The 24,959-nt window shown below is 52.8% G+C and overlaps 2 protein-coding genes across 2 annotated transcripts in view; one reads left to right on the top strand and one right to left on the bottom strand.

Moving 5' to 3' along the window:
- The window catches only part of MED12L (mediator complex subunit 12L), a 136,249-nt gene extending 121,999 nt beyond the window's left edge, over positions 1-14,250 (bottom strand). The window contains exons 1-4 of the mRNA XM_054167084.1: positions 14,092-14,250; positions 7,132-7,236; positions 5,312-5,503; positions 1,632-1,791 (exon numbers count right to left, since the gene is read on the bottom strand). Of these exons, the coding sequence (XP_054023059.1) occupies positions 1,632-1,791; positions 5,312-5,503; positions 7,132-7,236; positions 14,092-14,190 (556 nt within the window). The 5' untranslated portion in view covers positions 14,191-14,250. The remainder of the gene's footprint in view (positions 1-1,631; positions 1,792-5,311; positions 5,504-7,131; positions 7,237-14,091) is intronic.
- Positions 14,251-18,429: 4,179 nt separating this feature from the next.
- On the top strand, positions 18,430-24,959 carry CLRN1 (clarin 1). The gene is made up of 3 exons (XM_009902391.2): positions 18,430-19,030; positions 23,024-23,203; positions 24,538-24,959. The coding sequence occupies exons 1-3, from the start codon at positions 18,778-18,780 to the stop codon at positions 24,801-24,803; spliced, it is 699 nt and encodes a 232-aa protein (XP_009900693.1). The 5' UTR covers positions 18,430-18,777; the 3' UTR covers positions 24,804-24,959.

The raw sequence follows: 24,959 nt of genomic DNA, 5'->3' as shown, positions 1-24,959 counted from the left end.
ATGATCACCTCTTCTCTCTGTTTAGTGCAACTTGGGGAAATTGTTGAATAAAGAAAGCTGTGGGGAAAGGAGGACTGTAAGGAAGGCATTAACAGTGCCTGGAAGCACGAGACAAACCTCCCCCAGAGCACACTGCACACTTCAGAGGAGCACTCTCTCTTTTCTGAATGCATAATGCAGTTGCTTTGACAACCTGAAGCCTGCTTACTGTCAGAGTTACAGGAACCACCACTCTTCAACAACTATTTTCACTGCTTGCTACCCACCTCAGACTCCAGCTAGCACATTCCTGCCTTTGCATCTGTAGCTGGCAGCTCTGGCAGCACACCCAGGCTGCATGGGGAATGCTTCCCCAGCCAACCCCACTGACATTTCTGTGTGAAGCCAGTGGGGTTTGGTGCTTTCCCAGAGCAGCTTAACTGCATTGACTTCAGTCACTCACTTTTGGAAGAAAACAATTCCAAACCCACTAGTTCAAACTCATTTCATGTGGCAGCCTGGAAGAACAGTTTTCCCCAAGCAATTACCAGTGTGTCTGTGCCAGGGAGGGAGGCACAAGGCAACTGCCTTTCTCTCACCTCAGGCACAGAACATCTGGGGAACTGTCACAGGCTGCTCAGCAACATGCAGCAAACTACCTCCCAAGAATCTCCCAACAACCTCTTCCAAACAGGGAATTTGGACAGAGGATGTCCTCTTCAGTAACCTGCCTCAGAAAACTTGCTGCTAAAAGCCATGGGCACCTCAGCCCCAGACACCCGCTGGCTGCGTCTGTCCTCGCCATGAAGCGAGTGCCACCATGGTGCCAGCATGAAGAAGGGCCAGAGCAGGAGTCCTTGCCCACTGCCAACATACACCACCACTTTCTACTTTCTCCATAGCATAATGGAGTCCTCAGTATAGGAAGGACATGGACAAGATGGAGAGGAGGGCCATGGAAATGATCAGTGGCTTGGAGCAGCTCTGCCATGAGGACAGGCTGAGGGAGCTGGGGGTGTTCAGCCTGGAGAAGAGAAGGCTCCAGAGAGACCTAATAGCAGCCTGCCAGTATCTGAAGGGGGCTACAGGAAGGATGGGGAGTGACTGCTTACAAAGGCTTGCAGGGACAGGACAAGGGGCAATGGCTTCAAACTAGAGCAGAGCAGATTTAGATTGGATGTTAGGAACAAGTTCTTCACTATGAGGGTGGTGGAACAAGATTAGACTGAAAGAATCATAGAATCACAGAATTGTCAGGGTTGGAAGGGACCTCAAGGCTCAGCCAGTTCCAACCCCCCTGCCATGGGCAGGGACACCTCACACTGCAGCAGGTTGCTCACAGCCACATCCAGCCTGGCTGCAAACACATCCAGGGATGAAGCTTCCACCACCTCCCTGGGCAACCTGTGCCAGGCTCTCATCACCCTCATGGGGAACAACTTCTTCCTCACATCAAATCTGAATCTCCCCACTTCTAGTTTTGCTCCATCCCCCCCAGTCCTATCACTCCCTGACACCCTCAAAAGTCCCTCCCCAGCTTTTCTGTATCCCCCTTCAGATACTGCAAGGTCACAATGAGGTCTCATCAGAACCTTCTCCAGGCTGAGCAGCCCCAGCTCTGTCCTTGAGAGGGACTGGAGGGGTTTCTTTACCCATGTTAGGGTCGCTGGCCTGGCGCTTCTTGATTTTGGCCTCGGAGACGGCAGCGTAGTAGGCAGAGGTCATTTTGATCAGCCAGGCTGCTCGCAGCAGAGGCACAGAGTATTTTGCTAAGTAAGCAAACACATCTTCCTTCTTACTGAGAATGGGAACCTGAAATGAGATGGGAAGCAAGTTAAGCACAGAGTCCAAAGAGCAGTTGGCACCCATGGGCTTGCCCACCCCTCCACTGCTCCACCTCACGCTACCTGCTCATCCCCACTCCAGAAGCCTCCTGCTACACCCACAATAGTGACTGAGAGAGGTGATAAAACACAGAGACACTGCACCACAGTTCCCCCAGGTGTCACCAGGAGCATCCTTCCCCTGCTCAGAGATGTCTGCAGGGCCACTAGCAGACCTCTTGACACAGCCAAAGGCAATCCAAACTGCAGAAGCAGTCCTGCAAGAAGATCATCAGAACCTCTGGAAAAATGGAGATCTATCAAGGTTTTAAGTAGAGGTTCAGCTGAAAGAGAGAGAGCATTAATTGTCTTCCTGTACTGAGCACTGGTGAAGCCACATCTTGAGTACTGAGTTCAGGTGTGGGATCCTCACTTGAAGGGGAACATGGAGGTGCTGGAGCAGGTCCAGAGAAGGGCAACACTGAGGGACCAGGTGTTGTTCAGCCTAGAGAAGACAGGCTGTCAGGAGACCTTCTCACTCTTTACAGCTCCCTGGAAGGAGCCTGGACTGAGGTAGCTGTTGGTCTGTTCTCCCAAGGAACAAGTGACAGGACAAGTGGAAATGACCTCAAGCTGTGCCAGGGGAGTTTTAGGTTAGACTTTACAGAATCATAGAACTGTTATGGTTGGAAGGGACCTCAAGGCTCAGCCAGTTCCAACCCCCCTGCCATGGGCAGGGACACCTCACACTACAGCAGGCTGCTCACAGCCACATCCAGCCTGGCTGCAAACACCTCCAGGGATGAGGCTTCCACCACCTCCCTGGGCAACCTGTGCCAGTGTTCTGTCACCCTCAAAGTGAAAAAAATGGGAGATATTCTAAACCCCCTGGATGTGTTCCTCTGATCTGCTCTAGGTGACCCTGCTCTGGCAGGGGGGTTGGACTGGATGAGCTTTCGAGGTCCCTTCCAGCTCCTAATATTCTGTGATGCTGTAAACAACAAGAAACTGTAACTGTGGGCTTGAGAAAGAAGTTAAGAGGAGAAAACAGGCTTAGACTGACTCTGAGGCCAGCCTGTCTCATCAGCCATATCAGACAGCCCAGAGAGCATGCACAAAGAAGCTGTTCAGCTGAAGGCCATTGGGAGGAAGAGGAAGGATGCCCCAAATGACCACCAAGGGCCCCCCCACAGGATATAATGAGCATGCATGCAGGAGATTTACATATGTAACAAACTGCATGAACTAATAGGAATATACTAATCACTTCCAAAAAGGATGATCATTTTGTATGAGATGTAAGCAGATACTCTCTGTGTTTGACTGGCTTTGGCACACTTAGGTAGAGGGATCCCCTATGTGTCCAGCACTAAGATGCCTGCTTCCTAACACATCATTGGTCTTAGGGAGTTTTCTTGCCATATTCAGTGACAGAAGAAATCTCTCCAGCACTCAGCAAGGTTGCCACAGCAAAGCTCTTGTGTGGGCTTTTTTTCCCCTGGTGGTAAAGCAGCACCTCTTCTTCACCAGCTGCATAGCAACAGACAGACCAAAACCTGGTGAAACTTGTACCTTCTGTTATTTTGATCCATTCTATGCTCAAGAGTCTTGGAATCAGAGTTCTCTATTTCAAGGTTAATTTACACTCAGAATAACTCCCAGATGCTGCAAGCACAGCCAGCAGGGTCAGGGAGGGGATTCTCCCCCTCTGCTCCACTCTGCTGAGACCACAGCTGGAGCTCTGGGGCCAGTTCTGGAGCCTCTGTTACAGGAAGGATCTCGAGGTGCTGGAAGGTGTCTGTGGTGGTTTTAGGCTATGCCTTTAAAAATTTAACCCACCACAGTGTCCAGAGAAGGGCCATGAGGAGGAGCAGAGGGCTGGAGCTGCTCTGCTGTGAGGACAGACTGAGGGAGTTGGGGTGGTTCAGTTTGGAGAAGGCTCTGAAGAGACCTAATTGTGGCCTTCCAGTATCTGAAGGAGGTACAAGAAAGCTGGGGAGGGACTTTTGAGGGTGTCAGGGAGTGATAGGACTGGGGGGATGGAGCAAAACTAGAAGTGGGGAGATTCAGACTGGATGTTAGGAAGAAGTTGTTCCCCATAAGGGTGGTGAGAGCCTGGCACAGGCTGCCCAGGGAGGTGGTGGAAGCCTCCTGCCTGGAGGTGTCTGCAGCCAGGCTGGAGGTGGCTGTGAGCAACCTGCTGTGGTGTGAGGTGTCCCTGCCCATGGCAGGGGGGTTGGAACTGGCTGAGCCTTGAGGTCCCTTCCAGCCCTGACAATTCTGTGATTCTAAGATCAGCTGCTTGCACACAGCAGCTTCAGGAAAGAAAGGCAGAGATAACAGCACCTTTGTCACTCTGTTCAGCTGCCACCTTGGGTGAGTTCTAATAGCCACTTCATATTTCTCTTTACTCCTGTCCTCCACTATCCAGAAAGATAGCTTGGAATTTCCTCTTCCAGTTATACAAAGGCTGCAACACAGCAGCAAGAATTCTTCTCCTTTACAGGAAGCTCCAAGCAGAATGCAGCTAATAAGACCATTTCACAAAGATTAATACAAATTTAAATGTGAAGAAGATGCAAAGGGCTTGGAGCTAGCAGGCAGGCTCTTTAAAGACTGCATTGGCTTCCCAGCCAATTATCTCCCTGCCACACACAAGAATTTCTGTTGCTTTGCTTGAGAAAAGAAGGATGGAGGCAAAGAATCTGTCTGTCAACAAGATAACCATGACTGAGCTGAAATACAGTTGTTCAAGGGAACTTCTTACCACCTAGATCAGAAGTGCCCCTTTGCCCCAGCACCCTCCTTGCAGAGAGGGAGCACACTGCACAGCAACACCTGACCCCAGCACCACTCTCAGGTTCACAGGATCTTAGGGGTTGGAAGGGACTTCCAGAGATCATTGAGTCCAACCCTCCTGCCAGAGCAGGGCCATAGAGTCCAGCACAGGTCACACAGGAACACATCCAGATGGGGCTTGAAAGTCTCCAGAGAAGGAGACTCCACAACCTTTCTGGGTAGCCTGCTCCAGCGCTCTGTGGCCCTCACAGTGAAGAAGTTCCTCCTCATGTGGAGGTGGAACCTCCTGTGCTGGAGTTTATATCCATTGCACCTTGTCCTATCCCAGGGTGCAACTGAGCAGAGCCTGTCCCCTGCCTCTTGACCCCCAGCCCTCAGATATTGATAGACATTGATTAAATCCCCTCTCAAACTTTTCCTCTCCAGGCTAACCAGCCCCAGGGCTCTCAGCCTCTCCTCACCAGGCAGTGCTCTAGACCCTTCAGCATCCTGGTAGCTCTCCCTTGGGCTCTCTCCAGCAGATCCCTGTCCCTCCTGAACTGGGGAGCCCAGAGCTGGATGCAATATTGCAGGTGAGGGCTCACCAGGGCAGAGTAAGGGGGGGGAGGAGAGCCTCCACACCCAGCACATTCACAAGCACTGCCCCATTCTTACAGCCCAGGTCAGTACAATCCCACACCCAAGACGTGGAGGCAGGAACATTTTGGTACCTTTTTTGCTAAGAGAGTCAGTGGTTTGCTTCCTGCTAAATCTGTGAACCAGTTGTGAATGGCACTCTGAGACCGAGCAGTAACCAGCCAGTAGTTGTCTTTGGCATTTACTTGTGGTTTCTTCTTTCCTGTGTCCTGGAAAGTGTTCAGTTTGAGCTTTTCTGCCAGTATGCTGCTGAAGTAAGCACCAATCTGGTGGGGGGAAAAAAAGGCAAAATATCTGAGAACCTTGTAAGTAGCTACCACACACAGAATCACAGAATTGTCAGGGTTGGAAGGGACCTCAAGGCTCAGCCAGTTCCAACCCCCCTGCCATGGGCAGGGACACCTCACACTACAGCAGCCACCTCCAGCCTGGCTGCAAACACCTCCAGGCAGGAGGCTTCCACCACCTCCCTGGGCAACCTGTGCCAGGCTCTCACCACCCTCATGGGGAACAACTTCTTCCTCACATCCAATCTGAATCTCCCCATTTCTAGTTTTGCTCCACTCCCCCCACATAAAGCACAAAGGACCTGAATAGGTGCAGCTATCACTCCAGTCCAGGCTAGCAGCCTGGCAAGGTTACACTTCAATTCCCTGCAGCCAGGAGATGATGTTAAGCACCCAAGCACCCTTTGGCATGGCCACTGTAGAAGGTCAGAAAGGCAACCAGGCCCCCCAGAGCTGCACTCAGGATGGGTCACTGGGGACATAGACATATCCCTCCCTTATTATTGCATGCCACTGAAAAGAGCTTGGCCCCCTCCACTTGCCCCCCACCCCTCAGCTATTGATAGACATTGATCAGATCCCCTCTCAGCCTTCTCTTCTCCAGACTAAACAGCCCCAGGGCTCTCAGTCTCTCTTCACAGGGGAGATGCTCAAGTCCCCTAAGCATCCTCCTGGCTCTCTGACTCTCTCCAGCAGGTCTCTGTCTCTCTTGAACTGGGGAGCCCAGAGCTGGACAGAGGATTGCAGCTGTGGTCTCAGCAGGGCAGAGTAGAGGGGGAGCAGAACCTCCCCAGCCCTGCTGGCCACACTTTTCTTGCTGCCCCCCAGGACCCCATTGTCTCTCTTGGCCACCAGGGCACATTCCAATAAGGTAGAGATTTTAAAAGTCAAACAGCAGAAAATCTCTTTGTCTGAAAACATTTTTATAAGTCCCTTGCTAAAATCCTTCTTCAAAACCATTTCCTCCTCCTTTCCTAACACAAAAAAAAAGAGTACATGAATCTGGACAGTTCCCTCCAAGAAACACAGGCTGGGGTTTGGCTTTTTTTCTGCACAGCTGTTAGTTTCAATTGGGAGGACAGTAACTAACATTTTAGTGCTTTCTATGGCTCTTCTGTATCTCACACTTCTTTCACTCTCTAACAAACAAACAAACCAACCAACCCCAAAACCTAAATTAAACTGAAGCTAAGCTAAACTAAATTTCACTGAACAATCCCAGAAGAGATTTCCAAGAGACCTGGACCACAGTGAGCACTTCTCCCAGCCTGATGGATCAGAGAGGAGACCAAAGCAAGCCAGAGGTGTGCAAACAGCAGGAACTGCCAGGGAAGCCTTCCCAAATGTCCTTGTAAGTGAAGCAAAGAAAGGAGCAGGAGCACAAACTAACAGCTCTTCCACAATGAAGTCTTAGTTATGTTTTGCTCTTGGAAGAAGGCTGAAGGCTGATGCCAGGAGGCAGCAGAAACACAGCTCAGCATTCTTACATTGAGTCTGTCATTAACCTTGGTACCAAAGCTTCCAATCAGACAGCAAAGCATCAAGAACCACTGGAGCCTGGTTCTGCTTTCAAGCAAGGAGACTGGGACTGAGAAGGCCTGGCCTACCTTGGAGGCATTGATGACAACGTTCCTGGCAGATCCGTGCTCATCTCCAGAGAAGGCAGGCTGGTTACTGAAGCCTTGCTTTACATTCACTGCAGTGAGTTCATCCTGCAAAGAGTGTTTCAAAGGCACAAAATGAAATGACAACTTAAGAGGTCTCTCCATTCCAGGAAGCAAACTGATCTGTTTGCCCACTGTCTCACACTCTGCACTCACCTGGGACCCTCAAAGCACTTTGAACAGCCACAGGATGTCAGGGGAGCAGGATGCCACCCCTACCCTCCACTCCCCATGACAGGCTTCAAGGATCAGTTTGGGGCAAGGTGTCTCCCCAAAACCAGCAGCCCCCCAGAAGCTTACACTCACTTTATTCTCTTAAGATTTTCAGTGTTTTCACAAAGTTTGGGAGTAAGGCAGAAGGCAGTCATGTATTTAGAATCACAGAATCAGCCAGGTTGGAAAAGACCTCAGAGATCATCAAGTCCAACCTATTACCTAATACCCAACACCTCCTGACAACTAAACCATGGCTCCAAGTGCCACATCCAATCCATTTTTGAACACCTCCAGGGATGGTGACTCCACCACCTCCCTGGGCAGCACATCCCAAGGGACAATCTCTCTTTATGGGAAGAACTTTCTCCTCACCTTCAGCCCAAACCTCCCCTGGCACAGCTTGAGACTGTGTCCTCTTGTTCTGGTGCTGCTTGCCTGGGAGAAGAGACAAAGCCCCACATGGATACAACCTCCCTTCAGGGAGTTGGAGAGAGCAAGAAGGTCTCCCCTGAGCCTCCTCCTCTCCAGGCTAAGCAACCCCAGCTCCCTCAGCCTCTCCTCACAGGGCTGTGCTCCAGACCCCTCCCCAGCCTCGTTGCCCTTCTCTGGAGCCCAAGCTCTCTAGAGTTTATGAAGGTAGCAAGGCTCATCTGAATTTTAAAGAAAGTCAGCAAGAAGGGCTGGAACACTCCTCCACCCACACTGCACCCTAGGCAGCCTGGAAAACACAAATACCAGCAGGGATGAAAGTGATCCGAGAGGTAGTCGGCAAATAAACAAAAGGGAAATGCCAAACAGATGGAGATCCATGTAACTGACAGTGCCATTCCCAGGGCTGACCCCACTTCTGTCAGCTTTAAACTCCTGCCTTGGAAAAGGCTGTCAGGACATCCTTGTGCTGAAAACAACCAAGGGGTTCCTGCTGTATCTAGCAGGACTGCAAGCAGGAGAGGCGGACGGACTGACACCACAAGACGTCGGCACCGTGGCTCTGTCTGGCTTCACATTACTAGCTCAGGTTTTTCCCTGCCTTCAGCAGCAGCTCAGAGGTTTTCAACACAGAACACCACAGCCTGATTGTGTAACCACACAGCAGCTAGAAATGGAGAGAGGTGTCACCTGGGAGCACCACACACAAAAGGAAATGGGTGTTCACAGCAGCCCTCCTTACATCTCACCCACGCCAGCTCCACAGAGATTCATAGAATGGTTTGGGTTGGAAGGGACCTTAAAGGTCATCTAGTTCCAAGGCTCCTGCCATGGGCAGGGACACCTCCCACTAGAAGAGGTTGCTCAAGGCTTCATTCAACCTAGCCCTGAACACCTCCAAGAAAGGGGCATCCACAACCGCCCTGGGCAACCTGTTCCAGCATCTTGCCACACTCACTGCAAGGAATTTCTTCCTAAATATCCATCCTAAATCTGCCCTCCTCAAGCTTAAAGCCGTTCCCCTCTCACCCAATCACTACAAGCCTTTGTAAAAAGCCTCTTCCTGGCTTTCTTGTAGGCCCCCTTCAAGTACTGCTCCTCAGGTCTCCCCAGAGCCTTCTTTTCTCCATGCTGAACAGCCCCAACTCTCTCAGCCTGTCCCCCATAGGGGAGGTTTCTCCAGCCCTCTGATCATGGCCCTCCCCTGGACCCCCTCCAGCAGCTGAGGCTTTCTCTTGAAGTGCCCTTAGAAGTCATTTGATAAACTTCTGTTCTTCCTAGACTTTTTCTGTCTCCTGAGTTCAGAGTAGCTATCTAGTAACACCAGAGTGAAACCTCTCAGAGGCTTAACTTCTGTGCTTATTTGCCAGAAGACAGGTTATGTTTGCCTCCACGTTGTGACTTAGCAATTCCACTCCCTTACAACTCCTTGCTTGCATAGGAAAAATGTCCAGCAGCTCAGGGTCAGTGTCTAAGTGCAGTGTCTAAGAGCAGAGTGTCCCCTAGCAGAAGGAACAGGGCAGCTCTACAAGATGCAATGGACATGGGGCAGGTCTGCTTCTCTGGGTGGTTTGCAAGCCCTCTGGAGCACCACAGGCTGCTGTCACTATGTCACTATGCGCTCAGCCCGCACCACGCCGCATCCCTCAGGCTCCCCTGGGGATGTCAGCTTCCTCTCCAAATGTCAACCAGGGCCCCAGGCAAGCCCAGTCCAGCCTTGAAACCTTTCTGCAGTTTAAAATAGCCAAATGAACATTCAGGCCCAAGCTGCCTTAATGTATTTCAGGCTATGTTAATTGTTTCACGTGGGAGGCTCAAGATGTACCTGCAGCACTCTGCCTGTGAGCACAATCTGCGCAGAGGGATTTCAGAGAGAGGGAGAAGCCAACAAGCCCAGGCCAATGTTCACAGGGGCTGAGAAGCATCAGCTCTGTGAGAGGCTGGACCACAGCTGCAATCTTTTCCTCACCCCACTACAGCTTGACTTCTGCACAGCACGGCCAGAGCAGGCCAGCTTCACCCAGCTGGCTGCAATCAGGGCTCTCCAACTAGACCAAGAACAAACAAACCAGCTGCTAGGATCAAGCATCAGGCTGTTTCTGCTGGGTGGTCTGGACTGTATAATTCCATGTTAACTTGCTTTGAATGAGCAGGAACAAGCTCCATCAACTTAAGTGTTCTACTTCCTATTGCTACCATTACACTTGCTTACTGCAGCAGCAAGAGAAAAGGAGAAAGCTAATGATGCACAAAGGCTTTGGCACTGGCCAGTTGACTCTGACACCTGAAGTGGGGAAAACCAGACAGCATATAGAGCTCTACCAGCACTGACAATCAAAACCCAGATATTTTTGAAAGGCATTCTTTTCCTCCCTGACCTCAAAAACTTCCTTCAGAAGAGAAATTTAGAGGAAGTCCAACTTAAACTCATGAAAGCAAAGGGATCTTTTGAACCAGCCATTACTCTTAGATCCTTTCACATCCTCCATCTTTTGCTCCATGTCTCTTTTCTGCAACAGGGCACCTACTTTCAGCAGTGGGGAGCAACCACAGCATTAGCCTGGAGACCTAAACCTGCTGCAGGAAGATCCAGGACATCTCTCTATGCAGCAGAACAAACCTTTCACTCGTGGTCAGCTGCCACTGCTGAATGTTTGGCTTGGTTTAGACAACAAAATCAAAATGTAACTCCTTAGAAGAGACAGTATAAAGCACTGTGCTAGTGACAGGTCATAGAACTGTCAGGGTTGAAGGGGACCTCAAGGATCAGGCAGTTCCAACCCCCCTGCCAAGGGCAGAGACACCTCACACCACAGCAGGTTGCTCACAGCCACATCCAGCCTGGCCTTCAAATCCTCCAGGGATGAGGCTTCCACCACCTCCCTGGGCAGCCTGTGCCAGGCTCTCACCACCCTCATGGGGAACAACTTCTTCCTAACATCCAATCTCAATCTCCCCATTTCTAGTTTTGCTCCATCCCCCCCAGTCCTATCACTCCCTGACAGCCTAAAAAGTCCCTCCCCAGCTTTCTTGGAGCCCCCTTCAGATACTGGAAGGCCATAAGAAGGTCTTCTTGGAGCCTTCTCTTCTCCAGACTGAAGAGCCCAAACTCTCACAGTCTGTCCTCACAGCAGAGCAGCTCCAGCCCTCTGCTCATCCTCATGGCCCTTCTCTGGACACCTTCCAGCACCTCCAGATCCTTCCTGTAATAGGGGCTCCAGAACTGGACACAGAGCTCCAGGTGGGGTCTCCCCAGAGCAGAGTACATTGGGAGAATCACCTCCCTCGACCTGCTGGCTGTGCTTCCCCTGCTGCAGCCCAGGATGTGATTGGCTAAACAAGGATGTGATCACTAAACAAGTTACATTTCACGACGAGAAGGAGTAATAATACTTAGAGGAGCATCACCCACTGCAAACCAACAGCTCAGAAGTCCCCAGGAAGGATGAGCCAACAGCCAGCCACAGGCAGAAGCAAATGTCACCCAGGACTAGGAAGACAATGCACTGTCAGGTACCAGGGCCCTGAAAGGCTCCCCAAATGCATGAAGGGGATAACACTGGAGAGGCCTCTCTGGTGCAAATTTCAACCACTTTACTCACCCTATGAGTGAGGAGGTAGCCTGGGCTGCTGGTGATGTAGATGCTAGGGAATTAAGCCTTGGAAGGGTCAAACTCGGTGCACTGTGTGTGAAGAAGGCAATGAAATTCCCTTCTGTCTGTGTGAAGGGATGTTGACTGTGCCTTGAAACTGACTTCAACTAAGTTAAAAGCATCACTCATGAGTACAGCCATCAGAATCTGGCCCACTTTAAGTGGTGGTATCTTTGGTTGTAATAAACACCATCTGCATTGTATTTTAGCCACTTCAGGGAGACCATAACAATTTAGCACACAGGCAGTGGTAGAAAGAAGTTGATTCCAGCAACTGCCCTCAGCTGCTCCTGCCAGGGCAGGGTTTCCAAACCTTCCTTTTGCTCCATGCTCAGCAGCAGGGATTGGTAATCACAGAGGGAAGATGTGTGCAAAGCACTGTCCAGTGTTCAAAGGAAAGACACCACCGGAAGAGAAAGAAAGGTGACTCCTCCAGAGCAGTAGCAGGTGTTAAAAACAGCCCCAGAGGGCAGCTGCATTCAGGCACAAGCCCTGTGCTGTGCCACATGAAGGCTTCCCTTCCACCACTCCCATTTATGCAGGGAGCACTGCACATGCCCTCTGGGCTAAGCCTTACTACCAGTTTTTCTCAAGGGACCTTGCTAAGGGTGGAGATTTCCACCTGGTGCTCAGGTGATGGGCTCTGGAGCAAGAGAGCCCAGGGTCCCTGGTGGTGCTAGCTCTGGGGAGAGCCTACAACAGAGGGAATTTAGAAAGGCACAAAGCAACAGCTGGCAAGATCAACATCACCAGGCAGCCCATCCCTACTTCTGCTAGAATCTGCAACCCCAGTTTGTCTCCTTTCCCAAACAACAGCCAGGCTTCACCAGCCCAAAGAGTGGAAGGACACAGACTGTGACCTATAAGGGCCCCATGCAGCACACACCATCACTACCTGCTCACACATGGAAGGAAGACCTTTCCCAGGCCACATGCCAATCAATCACCTTATGGCATACAACAATGAGACTGTTGCAGTGATTTCCTGCTCATGCAGCCAGGAAACACAAATATGAACCACCTGCACAATGGCCACTTCTGCTCTCCTTGAAACTGACTGCATAGCTGTGAATGTGTCCACAAGCATCAATCCACCACCCAACTGAAAATACTCCACAGTCCAGAGCTAAAAATTCCCCTCCACGCAGTACCACAGCTGAGCTGAGATGCAGTTCTGCGAGCCTGGTCATGGTCACACATAAACCCACCTCATGGAAGTATTTCCAGCTCCCAAAATCATCAAAGTTTGTCAGCAGGAGGTGTAGCAGCTCAAGGGAGGCAAGACAGAAAGATCACAGGGGCCAAAAAAGTGAGGTGCATCTCGAAAGATCAGTCACAGACTTGAAGCCACATCTTGCACTGTGTGTTGCCCAAGCCCCTCTCAACCATCACTGACCAACAGCCACTCTGATGAGGGCTTGTTAGACTACAGGAACCAGATGATAACCTCTCACACAGCTACCTTAGCCTCCTTTCTGGAAGCCTCACAAGAAGAGAGCAAAGCACAAAGAACACTGCATGGCTGCCCCACTGCACTCACTCAGTTTAACTGGAGCTTGCTCTCTAGACACAGCAGACTGGTGACTTCTGCATGCACCAAATTCAGGAGGACAAAAGACCTCCAGGAACACCAGAGGAGGACACTCCAGACAAACCACACAAAGGCAGGGGGATCTGTACAAGCCACAACCCAGCATGCAAGGCAAAGCTCAGAGGGATCCCTTGACTTTGCTAGGAGACATCCCAGTCACAAAAGCCAACCAAGGGCTTCTTCCACCTGCCTCTGGAGGGCCAGAGGTCCAGAAACGAGGCTGGGTAGATGGGCCAGGGAGAGCCTATAACCATGGCCAGCCAGCCATATCACAGCATCCATCTGAACCTGGGCTTGGCCCCAACACCAACCAACAGCAAGTCTGGGCAGGGGCTTGACACAAGCTCCTGACCTACTCACTTCACCTTGGGTTTGCAAACGCAGCTCCCGACCTCCAAAACACTCCAGCCCTCCCCTTCCTCCAACCACGAGTCCCTGCTGTAGGGTCAGGAGGAGAGTGGGCAGCTCAGCACTCTTGCCCTCCGAGCAGCCTGTGCCCCTCATGTGCCAAGGGTACCCCTCCTGGCAGGCAGCTGTAACCGTCATGACCTGGGGACGCCCCTCACAGACTCTTGTGGGCTGGGGGTGCCCCTCACGGGTCTATGCCCGTCGTGGGTTGGGGGTGCCACTTACGTGTCCGTGCCCCTTATGGGCCAGGGGTGCCACTCACGGGTTCGTGCCTCCCATGAGCTGGGGGTGCCACTCATGGGTGGGGGATACCCCGCAAGGGTCCGTGCCTCTCGCAGGCCCCTGGCCCCCCGTACCCCTTTACGGACACGCGACCCTCCCGTCCGCAGGACGAGCCCCGGTGCCGGCCGGGCCGCGGGCAGGACGCCGAGACCGCGGTGCGGGGGGAGGGGGAGCGGGACCGGGGCGCCCCCCGGCTCGCCGCAGAAAATGCAAGTCAGCGGGCGGCTCCGCTCAAAAGTTTCGGGGGAAGGCAGCGGGCCGGGGGCGCCTGGCCGCGGGCTGGGGCGAGGGGGCGGGCGGCCGGGCCGGCGCGGGCGGTCTCACCTCCTTCTGCCGCGGGTCCTGCGGGTAGACGTCGGGCGGCCCCAGGCGCGGCCGCTTGAGCGGGCGGTGCTCATAGCTGAGCAGCCCGAAGGCGGCCATGATCGCTCATGTTCGCCGGCGCGGCGGGCGGGCGCTGGAGCGGGCTCCGAGCGCCAGGGAGCAGCACTCGGCGGCTCGCCCCCCGCCTCACCCCCGCCGCGCCGGGGGCGGGCTGAGCGCCGCGGAGGCGGCCCGGCCCTGCCCACCCTCCCTCCTGCCGCAGGTGCGGCCGGGACCCTCCTTGGTCCCACCCCGAGGTGGCGAAGAGCGGCCGGGGCGTAGGTGGGGCAGCCCCGAGGGAGCGCAGCGCCGGGTAGGGCTCCCTCAGGGCCGCTTTCCGCTGCAGGGACCGTGCCGTCGTCTCTTCCCATCTCTGGTAGCGTCTATCTCAACCGATAGCTCATTCGCTCAGGAGAGTAACTGCCCGCTGCGGTCCAGGCAGGGCCGCCCACCATCACCCGGCCGAACCGCCCCCGCCGCGCCCGCTCCCGGCAATGTCACGCTCCGGTACAGCCCTGCAGGCACAGCCCTGTCCCGCACACTCCCGCGCCCGGAGGTACCGCTGCCTACGACTGTGCTGCTAGGGCAGCGATGACCGTGCCCCGTCCAGGGCTGCAGCCCTGTGTGGCCCTTCGGCGAGTCATCCAGCCCGGCTCCTTGGAGCCACTGCTTCTGGCCCAGGGCAGCGAAGGCTCCGGGACTCCCGAAGGATGCTTGCCGGCTGTACCACCCGAGTGGATCCACCGATCCCAGGGCAGCAGAAGCAGGGGCTCCGTGACTCCCAAGAGATGTTCCCAGGCTGTACCACCGGAACAGACCCACTGATCCCAAGGGATCAGCCAAGCGGGACGGGAAACACGATGTCAGCAGAGGTTCCTGATTAACGGATCTCCAAAACAGAAGTAATACAGCAGTAAAACATCAGGGCTCCTCCTTTCCCCCCTCAAATGGATCTGCAGGCTCCATCACCTTCTGTGGTTAGCATCCTGCCCTCAATGTGGATGCCATCTCCTCAGGTATCAGAGAGGAAGGTTCATTCCTGTGCTAGCATCACCACAAGCAAGAATGAAAACTTTGTTCTCCCCCCTTTTCGAGTCAAATCCTCTCCTCACACTACATCCCCAAGTACAAACATGAGGTACTTTGGAAATACAAGATGAGGCAGCTGGTTGCAAATAAGCCTAAGTAAAATTAATGACAGTGCTCTACAAATGAGCTTATGTTCAAATTTAGTATGGACAAGGACAGGAGATGCTGACAAACCACATTGCTTTTGTTCCCAAGCAGTTCTGCAATCAAACCACAGATCACTTAACAGCTAAGCAGCAGCAATAAAGTAATGCCCTGCACCATCTCCTGGTTGTGAATACATCTGCTAGTTAAACCTTTGTCACCTCTGCTTACTGCACTAGTGTTCCTGCACCCAGCCCTGCTGCCCACCAAAGGCAAAGATCAACAAGTCTGGGACCTTTAACTCTGAAGTGCCTTCCTTGACAGGTTTATCAGCCTTTGCATGTGATCCAGAGGCACACTCTGAAGACCAGCAGTGCGTGCCAGCTCTTCTCCTCCATTCCCCAGTGGATAAAAATGCTGCAGAGCTGCTCAGCTACCCTGGCAGCTGGATCGGTGTGGCAATCCCTGGCTTTGGTAAGGTTAATATCACACAGGTGCTGGGACAGTATCATGACATTTTAGTTCTGAGATTTGTCAAACACACCTTGATGTACTGAAACACACAGGTCCCAGTCTCTTGGTGGGTTTTGTCCTGCAGGATGACAATCTCACAAAGGCACTGGCTGCTCCATGTGGATCTGCCTACACTTTACAGCACCCCTACAGCACAGTGTCCCAGCAGAGGCTACCTTCATGAAGTCCAGAGTTCAGGGATGCAGATCTGTCTGCAGAGCTGCACTATCCTCACCACTCCAATCCTCAGTTCAGTCACTAATGGTTGGCAGACCTGGGTTCAGATCCAGTTCTTTTGAACCCTTGACTCCACAGACACTCTGATCCAGAGTTTTAGTTTGTTTTTTACCTCCAGAAACACTGCCAGAAGAGCTGGGGTTGGTTGAGCTGTCTTTGGTCAGAGGGTAACAACTGTTTCACATCACCTCTAGCCATGGGAATAGAGCCTTAAGCCACCACTTCTGTGTGGGAATTTGAGGAACAAGCTCTGTTCAGAGCAGAAAGAGTGGCAAACACCAGTTCATAGCCTGCTGGGGGCTTTTTTAGCATCATGGCTAAACTCTTGCAATTTGCCATGACTTTGGTGTTGGTAGTTAAAAACAGAGGGTAACTTCTGAAGATGCTGCGTTCATTCTTGGCTACAGGCTCTCTCTCATTTTAAACAGTCACTGGTCTATCCTGTTCTCATGGTGAGGAGGGACAAATAGCACCACTGGTCTGGACTGGGGCTGATTCCACTGACATTCAAACTTCCCACAGGTGTAGGAAGTGAATAACCCAAAGCAAGATCTATTTCAAAACCCAGTCATTACCCATCCAGTAAATAATTCCTTATTTGCTTCATGTGCTTCAGAAGAGCGAAGATGTTGCCAAAACTTGTCAGAAGTTCATTGAAGGAGATCTTCCTCTCTAAATCTGTTTAGATTTAGAGAGTTGTGAGTCTTTTGTCCTGTGCTTGTTTGATAAACACAGCCCCCACCACCACCACAGGTGCTAGGAATACTGTTTCATCCACCCAGAAAGCAGCACTGTGTGAGTGTGTAAACACAAACAAGCCCTGCCAGATGCCTGCTCGGTGTTCACTGCAGAGCTCCCAGCTGGGGGTTACAGGGACTGGTGCTGCCTGCCAAGACACAGGGATGAGGATAAGTGCAGTCAGGACCCGTGGCTGATCATGAATGTTCAAAGTTATTCCAGGACAACTCTTCACTCCAGTTTCTACCTTGTCTCTGCACAATGTTATCTCCAGCCCATTCTCCTCTCCACTGTCCTCAGCCACCACCACTGCCCAGCCTCCAGCAAGGTGCAGGTGAGCCAAGGCAGAGCCCCAGGTGCTGGCTGCTCTTCCGTCAGCACCTCCCACTCCTATCTATCACATCCTATCTCATTCAGAAAGCTACATCACTTCCCGTGCCCTAAACTACATGAAAAGACTATCAGAAAGCTGACTCCTGAAAACAAGTGGTCTCCAAAACAGATAAATGCAATTACACACCTTCCCCCCCCCCCCCCCCAGTCAAACTCTTCTTATTCCTAGGACTTATTGCTAGGCTCAGTCTGTTGCTTTCACTGCTGTTGTGCTGGTGATAATGATACTGAAATATTACAATCCCTCTTCAGGGGACAATAAATGTATTCTGCTCAAGTAAAGTACTCAGCATGATCTTCAAAAATGAGCATTTGCCCAAACCTGTGCAGCACAAGCTCAGCAGTGGTGGACCCCAGTGTGCCATCCTTTGGTTACACACAAAGATGACAGTGTCATTTAATCATTAGCTTAAAACAATAATAAAAGAAGGGGGGGGGGGGGGGGGGGGGGAGTTAATCCTCTGTCTGTACACAGCCTCACTTCATTGGAATTCCAAGGTTGGGGTTAAACCAGGCTCAACGTCTAAGCCTGGCTGAGACAGTAACTCAAACCACCTGAAGAACTTTCTTGCCACCAACATGCATCCCATGAACAAACCACTTCCTAAGCTCATCTGGTCAGGAACAACCCCCAGTCCCTGTGCTTACTGAAATCACTGGTGGACAGCAGGTTGATGCAGGCAGCCATGCTCCTGACCCCAGCTGAGGCCCCCACTTCAGCCAGGCTCCAGGGGATGGGCTGTTGGTGCCCCACCACTTTGGCTTGCAGGAAGGACAGCAGCTGGAGCCCAGAGGTGGCTCTCCCATGTGGGGAGCAGGGGGCTGGTGTGCTCATGAGCCTCGGGGTGGGCTGGGTCTACTATAAAGAAGTGAGAGAAAAGATATTTGTGCTTCTGAAGCTGCACTGAAACATCTGGGCATCCTGCATGCTGCAGCCTAAGCAACACAGGACATAACAGGCTGCCTGTGCCAGGGACAAACCAGTGCCCAAACAACCAAACACTGTAGAGGGGCCTTCTAGTTTAGGGGGGCACTGAGTGTTACCTGTGCCCTTGTGTTAGGAGCAATAGGGGGGGGCAGAGAACAACACCCCCAAAAGAAAAGAGCTGAGTGGCTGAGAATTGCCAGCCTTAGAGGAAAAGCCAAAAAATAACACCCCCCACCACCCCAAGATTCCTTTTTGGAGAGCAGCCAGACACGGTGGCCAAGCCTGTCCCTGGAAGCTCCCAGTCGCCGGGAGGCTGGGGAGAGCAGAGCACTCCTCGAGTTACCGAGAGGCTGCTCCTGTCATCGCACACCCCTGTTATCAGGTGACAGAGGCTGCACACAACCACCCCACCAGCTGCTCTGCTCCAGCCCGAACCCATCTGCGCGCAGGCTGGAGCCACACGGGAGGGGAGAGGGGAGAAGAGCTCTCGCAGCATCCCTCGGGAATCATGTGCCTGCTGGAGGGGGGCTGCTGAGCCTCTCCAAGGAGAGGGCTCTGCCTGGGTGTCCGGGGCCCCGGCTGGCAGCTCGCCGCGCTGATGAAGACCTTGCTGCTGCTCCTGCCTTGCTGAGCACCACGTCGCTCAGAGGGCTCTGCCCAGCACCATGCCAGCCCAGCAGAAGAAGATCATCTTCTGCGTCGCCGGGGTGCTGAGCTTGGCCAGCGCGCTGGGGACGGCGGCGGCCGTCGGCAGGCAGCTGTGGGTGAAGGGAACGATCCTCTGCAAGACCGGAGCTCTGCTGGTCAACGCCAGCGGGCTGGAGCTGCAGAAATTCATCGGCGACATCCAGTACGGGCTGTTCTCCGGCCAGCGAGTGCGGCAGTGCGGGCTCGGGGGGAGGCCGCTCCAATTCTCCTGTGAGTAACAATGGCATTTGCATTATTTAGCCCCCCAGGGCTGAGTGAGAGCTGCCCTTGGGGTCCCCTGCTCACAGACCAAGCCTAACCAGCATGAAATATTCCCCACCCCTGCCCCGCAAAGCCTACCCCTTGCAGCCTTCTCCTCTTGGGGTTCTAATAACTGATTTCCTGCTGCTGGTAAAGCCCTGCCAACGTTTTCCCACCACCTATAATTCATAAGGTCAATACTAGTACTTTAAAAAGAGAATATTTGTGGGTTTCAATTAATCTCAGCTTCCTCTGTGTGTGCATCAACATTGTGTCCTCTGGGCCATCAGGAAAGCTGGCAGAAGTCTCTTGAAAGACCCAAGTCTGAGCTATCAGGTGAGGATGAGCTAAGCTGGCAGAAGCCTCTTGAAAGACCCAAGACACAGATACTGACATTGGGGAAACAAAGCACCTGGAACCTGCAGCAACAGCAGGAGGAGGAGCAGCTGGCTGGTGGCACCTGATGCTCTTGCTAGCCAGCACAGAGTTTTATCAAAGGCTGCTAGGCAGTGGTTTAGCTACACATGTAATATTCATAACCTATTCATCTTCAAGGCTAAGAAGGTCAATAAAACGATGGAGTGAGCCCAGGGTTTGTGTAGGGCAGCACATGGAACAGATGATAACAAACAGGTTCAAATGCCACCTGAAGCTGCTGCACAGCACAGTGCACGAGGGGTATTCAGTGAGTGGCTCCATCAGTGGCAGGCAAGGCAAGGTCAGGTCATCAGGTTGGGGATCAGAAAGAGCTTTCACCCAGCTAGAACTGAACCCAAGCCTGCCCAGTAGCACATTTTCTTCTCCTGCATGAGCCAAGTATTAACAATGAAGTATTTCACTTGGTCTCACTCTCAATGTTACAACTTACTTGCCTGCACTGGAATCCTTTTAGAGTGCTATATCAGGATGTCCTTTGGCACTGCGTGTACCTCAAAGGTAGCCCAGTTACAGCTGGCCAATCCCTGGCACCCTGCCCCTGTGAGCTTCCACCCACAGCTGAGCGTGGATGCAGGGCTTAAACCCTTACAGACTGTTCTCAGATCATCTCTGGGTTAGACTAAATAGCAAAGAGTTTGATAGGATTAGTACTTGGAAGCAGTGATTGGGTGGCTTAGCCAAATGTGCCTCTATGGAAACTTCAGAGCCCATTTAACCGAGGGGCTGGGTGACGTTCCCCAGGCTGCAGCACCCCATCCAATCCAAGCCAGAGCTCTCAGGGCCTCGCTGGAAGCATCCCAGAGAGCAGGATGACCACAATACAACACACACACATCCACAGCTTAATGCAGCAGGGTGCTCTCCAGCACCTCTGAGAAGAGGCAGGGAAAATGGGCTAACTGATGTGGGTTTGCTCCCATTAAGTGCTCCCCCCTGGACCACTATATCTCTTTTAATTGTGAAATGGATTTGCTCTGCCAGCAGACCCAGTTGGGCAGGGGAAAGCCTTCTGCTTCATTTGCTCCTGCTGATTCCCATCAGTTTCTGGGTCAGCAGTTCATTTTCTAAAGGCCACTGGCCTGCATACCCAACACACAAGTTCATTCATTATTGTGAAGGAATGCTTTTTCTCCCAGGACAGCACAGAGCTGCTGGAATTCATCTTTCCTGATATGTCACATATGAAATTTTAATGACACAAACAACCCTCACCACAGGCACCCAGGGGGAGGTTCACTGCTGTGCAGCAGCCTCTTCCCTTACACAATCATAGAATTGTCAGGGTTGGAAGGGACCTCAAAGATCAGCCAGTTCCAGCCCCATTGCCATGGCCAGAGACACCTCACACTACAGCAGGTTGCTCACAGCCACATCCAGCCTGGCCTTAGAAACCTCCAGGGATGAGGCTTCCACCACCTCCCTGGGCAACCTGTGCCAGTGTCTCACTACCCTCGTGGGTAAGAGCTTCTTCCTCACATCCAATCTGAATCTCCCCATTTCTAGTTTTGTTCCATTCCCCCCAGTCCTATCACTCCCTGACACCCTCAAAGTCCCTCCCCAGCTTTCTTGGAGCCCCTTGCAGATAATGGAAGGCCACAATGAGGTCTCCTGGGAGCCTCCTCCAAACTGAACATCCCCAACTCTCTCAGTCTGTCCTCATAGGAGAGGTGCTCCAGCCCTCTGATCATCCTTCTCTGGACACCTTCCAGCACCTCCAGATCCTTCCTGTAATAGAGGCTCTAGAACTGGACACAGAGCTCCAGGTGTGGTCTCAGCAGAGTGGAGCAGAGGGGCAGAATCCCCTCCCTCACCCTGCTGGCCACACTTCTGCTGCAGCCCAGGCTCTGCTTGGCTCTCTGGGCTGCAAGTGCTCACTGCTGGCTCATGCTGAGATTCTCATCCACCAGCACCCCTAAATCCTTTTCTTCAGGGCTGCTCACAAGCCAGCCCCTGCCCAGCCTCCATCAGTTCTCAGGATTACCCCAACCCAGATGCTGGTCCTTGCACAATACACCCCTCTGCTAGCAAACACACAGCTTTGGCACATCCCCACAAACCCTCAAGCAGTGTTGACGAGCACTGCATCCTGCAGCATCACACTGTCCCTGGGCCTGGGAAGGGTCCCTGGGTGCCCCTCTCTGCTTGCCACCAGCCAATCCACAAGGCAAGAAGTGATATTTATTGAATGTAGCCTCAGGAAGAGTTTGCAAACACTTCCCTCCTTAATTATCCTTCCATTTAGCCAGGGAGATAAATTGACTTGCCAACACCTCACCTGTTTCTCCCTGTTCACTGCATGGCAAGCTGCTGGCAGACATATTACAAGCTGGAGTAATTTAGGAGAGGCTTTTTCTGTACTCTCTGCACGTTAACAGCTGCAGCGAGGCAGCCCCGAGGCATTATCACCCCTGCTTTAATCATGCCCCTGTGGATCAGGAGCAGTTAAGTGTGTTTGATGAGTCCCTCTCTAAACCACCCCTGGTTGCCAAACAAGCATGGATGGTTAAAAATGATTCCCTTGTACAGAGCCTGACTGAGTGTCCCCCGTGCCCCAGCTAAGCAGGATCACCAGCTGAAGGAGCAGCTAGAAAGCTGCATAAAATTATTGAAGGTAAAGCAACCCTAGATTAATTTTTGCTTCCTGAATGCAGAATTAACCAGGCTGGAAAAGACCTCAAAGATCATCCAGTCCAACCTATCACCCAACACCACCTAATCAACTAAACCCTGGCACCAAGTGCCTCATCCAGGCTCTTCCTAAACACCTCCAGGGATGGGGACTCCACCACCTCCCTGGGCAGCACATCCCAATGGCCAATCTTGCTGGGAAGAACTTCTTCCTCACCTCCAGCCTAAACCTCCCCTGGGGCAGCTTGAGACTGTGTCCTCTTGTTCTGGTGCTGGGTGCCTGGGAGAAGAGACCAACCCCCACCTGGCTACAACCTCCCTTCAGGGAGTTGGAGAGAGCAAGGTGGTCTCCCCTCAGCCTCCTCTTCTCCAGGCTAAGCAACCCCAGCTCCCTCAGCCTCTCCTCCCAGGGCTGTGCTCCAGACCCCTCCCCAGCTTTGTTGCCCTTCTCTGGACACCTTCCAGCAGCTCAACATCTTTCCTAACCTGAGGAGCCCAGAACTGGATACAGGACTCAAGGTGTGGTCTAACCAGCACTGAGCACAGGGCAGAATGACTTCCCTGCTTCTGCTGGCCACACTGTTCCTGATCCAGGCCAGGATGCCCTTGGCCTTCTTGGCCACCTGGGCACACTGGTGGTTCATGTTCAGCCTACTATCAACCAGTACCCCCAGGTCCCTCTCTACCTGGCTGCTCTCAGCCACTCTGACCCCAGCCTGTAGCACTGCATGGGGTTGTTGTGGCCACAGTGCAGAACCCCAATGTGCAGAACTCTTCATGCTGGAAGAGCACAAGCTAAACCAACCATCACAAGTCAGCAAGACCCTCCCCTGGCCTGACCTGTGAAAGACCTGTGCCTGATGTCTATAGTAATGCCTTGCTCCTTTTGGGTTTTAGTTTTTCCAGACCTGCTCAAAATTATCCCTGCCAGCATCCACGTCAGTGTCATTCTCTTCTGCACAGTCCTGATCATCTTTGCCCTGGTGGCAGCAGGGTTCTTCATGTTCAATGCCTTTGGCAGCCCTTATGAAACGCTGCACGGCCCTCTCGGCTTGTACCTCTGGAGCTTCATCGCCTGTGAGTATCACTCCCCCCCAGCCCCTGGCCCACCAAGCTGCTGGCTGCCCCTGGGTGCTGCTTGGGAGGGTTGGGTTATCGGTGGAGGAGACTGTCATAGAATCATCCACCAGGTTGGAAGAGACCTCCAAGTTCATCATCAAGTCCAACCGATCACCCAACCCTAACTAATCAACCAGACCATGGCACTAAGGCTCTCATGCAGTCCCTTCTTAAACACCTCCATCAACCCCACCCCCTCCCTGGGCAGCACATCCCAGTGGGCAAACATTTGCCACACTGACTCCAAACTGGCCAAATAAGGCTGGGTAGGAAGGCAGAGGCTTTGCTCTATCAAAACATGACAAAATCCTCTGTGAGGGTGGGTGGTGGGGTGGGTATGGGCAGCCCCAGTGCCCTCAGCCCTTTGCTGTAAGCTGACAGAAAAGGGAATGGTGCCCATGGAACCCAAGAACCTGGAGCTGGGACCACACCATGGACATGTGGTTAGAGCTGGGAGTTGCAGCCGAGCAGGGAGGCAGTGAGGAGGGGGAGAATAAAAGCTGCCTGAAAGAAGGCTGTGATGTGAGTGCTGCGAGTGCTGCACAGCAGGGCTCCAGCTGTCTCACCGAGGTCACCACTTCCACCAGCAAGCCTCCCCGAGGAAGGAAGGAGCTGAGAAGCAGGGAGGGAGAGAGCAACAGCAGCTTGCTGTAAAAGTGGCCTCTGCAAACCCCCTGCCAGCAGGGATAAGGCCCCATCCCTCTCCCTCTGCCAGGTGGGGAGGGTCCAGCCCATCCTCTGTGTCACACTGCCTTGGCCAGCAAGAACATTTACCATCACTTTACAAAGGATTACCTATTCCAGGCATCATTCAATAAATGAATTAAGAACACATGAGCATGCAGACAGCTCAGGAGTGTGCAGTGGGCAACGAGCAGCTTACAGCTGCAGAGGAGCAAGGCACTTGGCTGGGTCAGGCACTGAAGCAGCCCTGCTCAGTATGACAGCTCCTGAGCCACATGCAATCAGCAAGCTCACCCATCTGAGCAGCCCTTGGCTTGGGCTCCAATAAGAACCCTGCTACAGTGACCAGAACACCACCAGCATGGTGGTGCTGTACATGGCATGGGCTTGCTGTAAGGATGAGGTGATGAGGGAGCTTGTGGATGCCCCCTCTGTGGAGGTGTTTAAGGCCAGGCTGGGCAAGGCCTTGAACAAACCTGTGTCAGGGGGGTTGGAACCCAGGTTGGATGAAACCTTGAGCAGCCCTGTGGCAGGGGGCTTGGACCTTAGATGATCTTTAAGGTCCCTTCCAAGCCAAAGCATTCCATGAACCTCCCTCTCTGCTTCAGGTTCCTGCGGGTGCCTCATCATGATCCTCTTCTCTTCAGAGGTGAAGATCCACCACCTTTCAGAGAAGATTGCCAACTTCAAAGAGGGAAGTTTCACCTTCAAGACTCAGAGTGAGCAGTTTGCAGACTCCTTCTGGGTCATCCTGGTCTGCTCCCTGGTGCACTTCCTCAACGCCCTGCTGATTCGCTTCGCTGGCTTCCAATTCCCCTTCTCCAAACCCAAGGACTCAGGGGCAGTCACTGGAGCAGCTGACCTGATGTACTAGAATGACATCATCTGAGAAGGTTTCAAGCAAAGAGGTTCACTACCACTACAGTCAATGGCCACCAGATGTAGTAGCTTGTAAATCATAGAATTGTCAGGGTTGGAAGGGACCTCAAGGCTCAGCCAGTTCCAACCCCCTGCCAGGGGCAGGGACACC

This window comes from Dryobates pubescens, chromosome 13 (genome assembly GCF_014839835.1).
Source record: "Dryobates pubescens isolate bDryPub1 chromosome 13, bDryPub1.pri, whole genome shotgun sequence".
Lineage (NCBI taxonomy): Eukaryota > Metazoa > Chordata > Aves > Piciformes > Picidae > Dryobates > Dryobates pubescens.
Note: the sequence above shows the minus strand (reverse complement) of the source record. Positions and strands in the feature narration are given on the sequence as shown.

Coding starts and splice junctions, on each gene's coding strand:
- CLRN1 (XM_009902391.2), top strand. CDS start 18,778: ATGCCAGCCCAGCAGAAGAAGATCATCTTCTGCGTCGCCGGGGTGCTG. Junction 19,031..23,023: donor GAGGCCGCTCCAATTCTCCT/GTGAGTAACAAT, acceptor TTTGGGTTTTAG/TTTTTCCAGACCTGCTCAAA. Junction 23,204..24,537: donor CCTCTGGAGCTTCATCGCCT/GTGAGTATCACT, acceptor TCTCTGCTTCAG/GTTCCTGCGGGTGCCTCATC.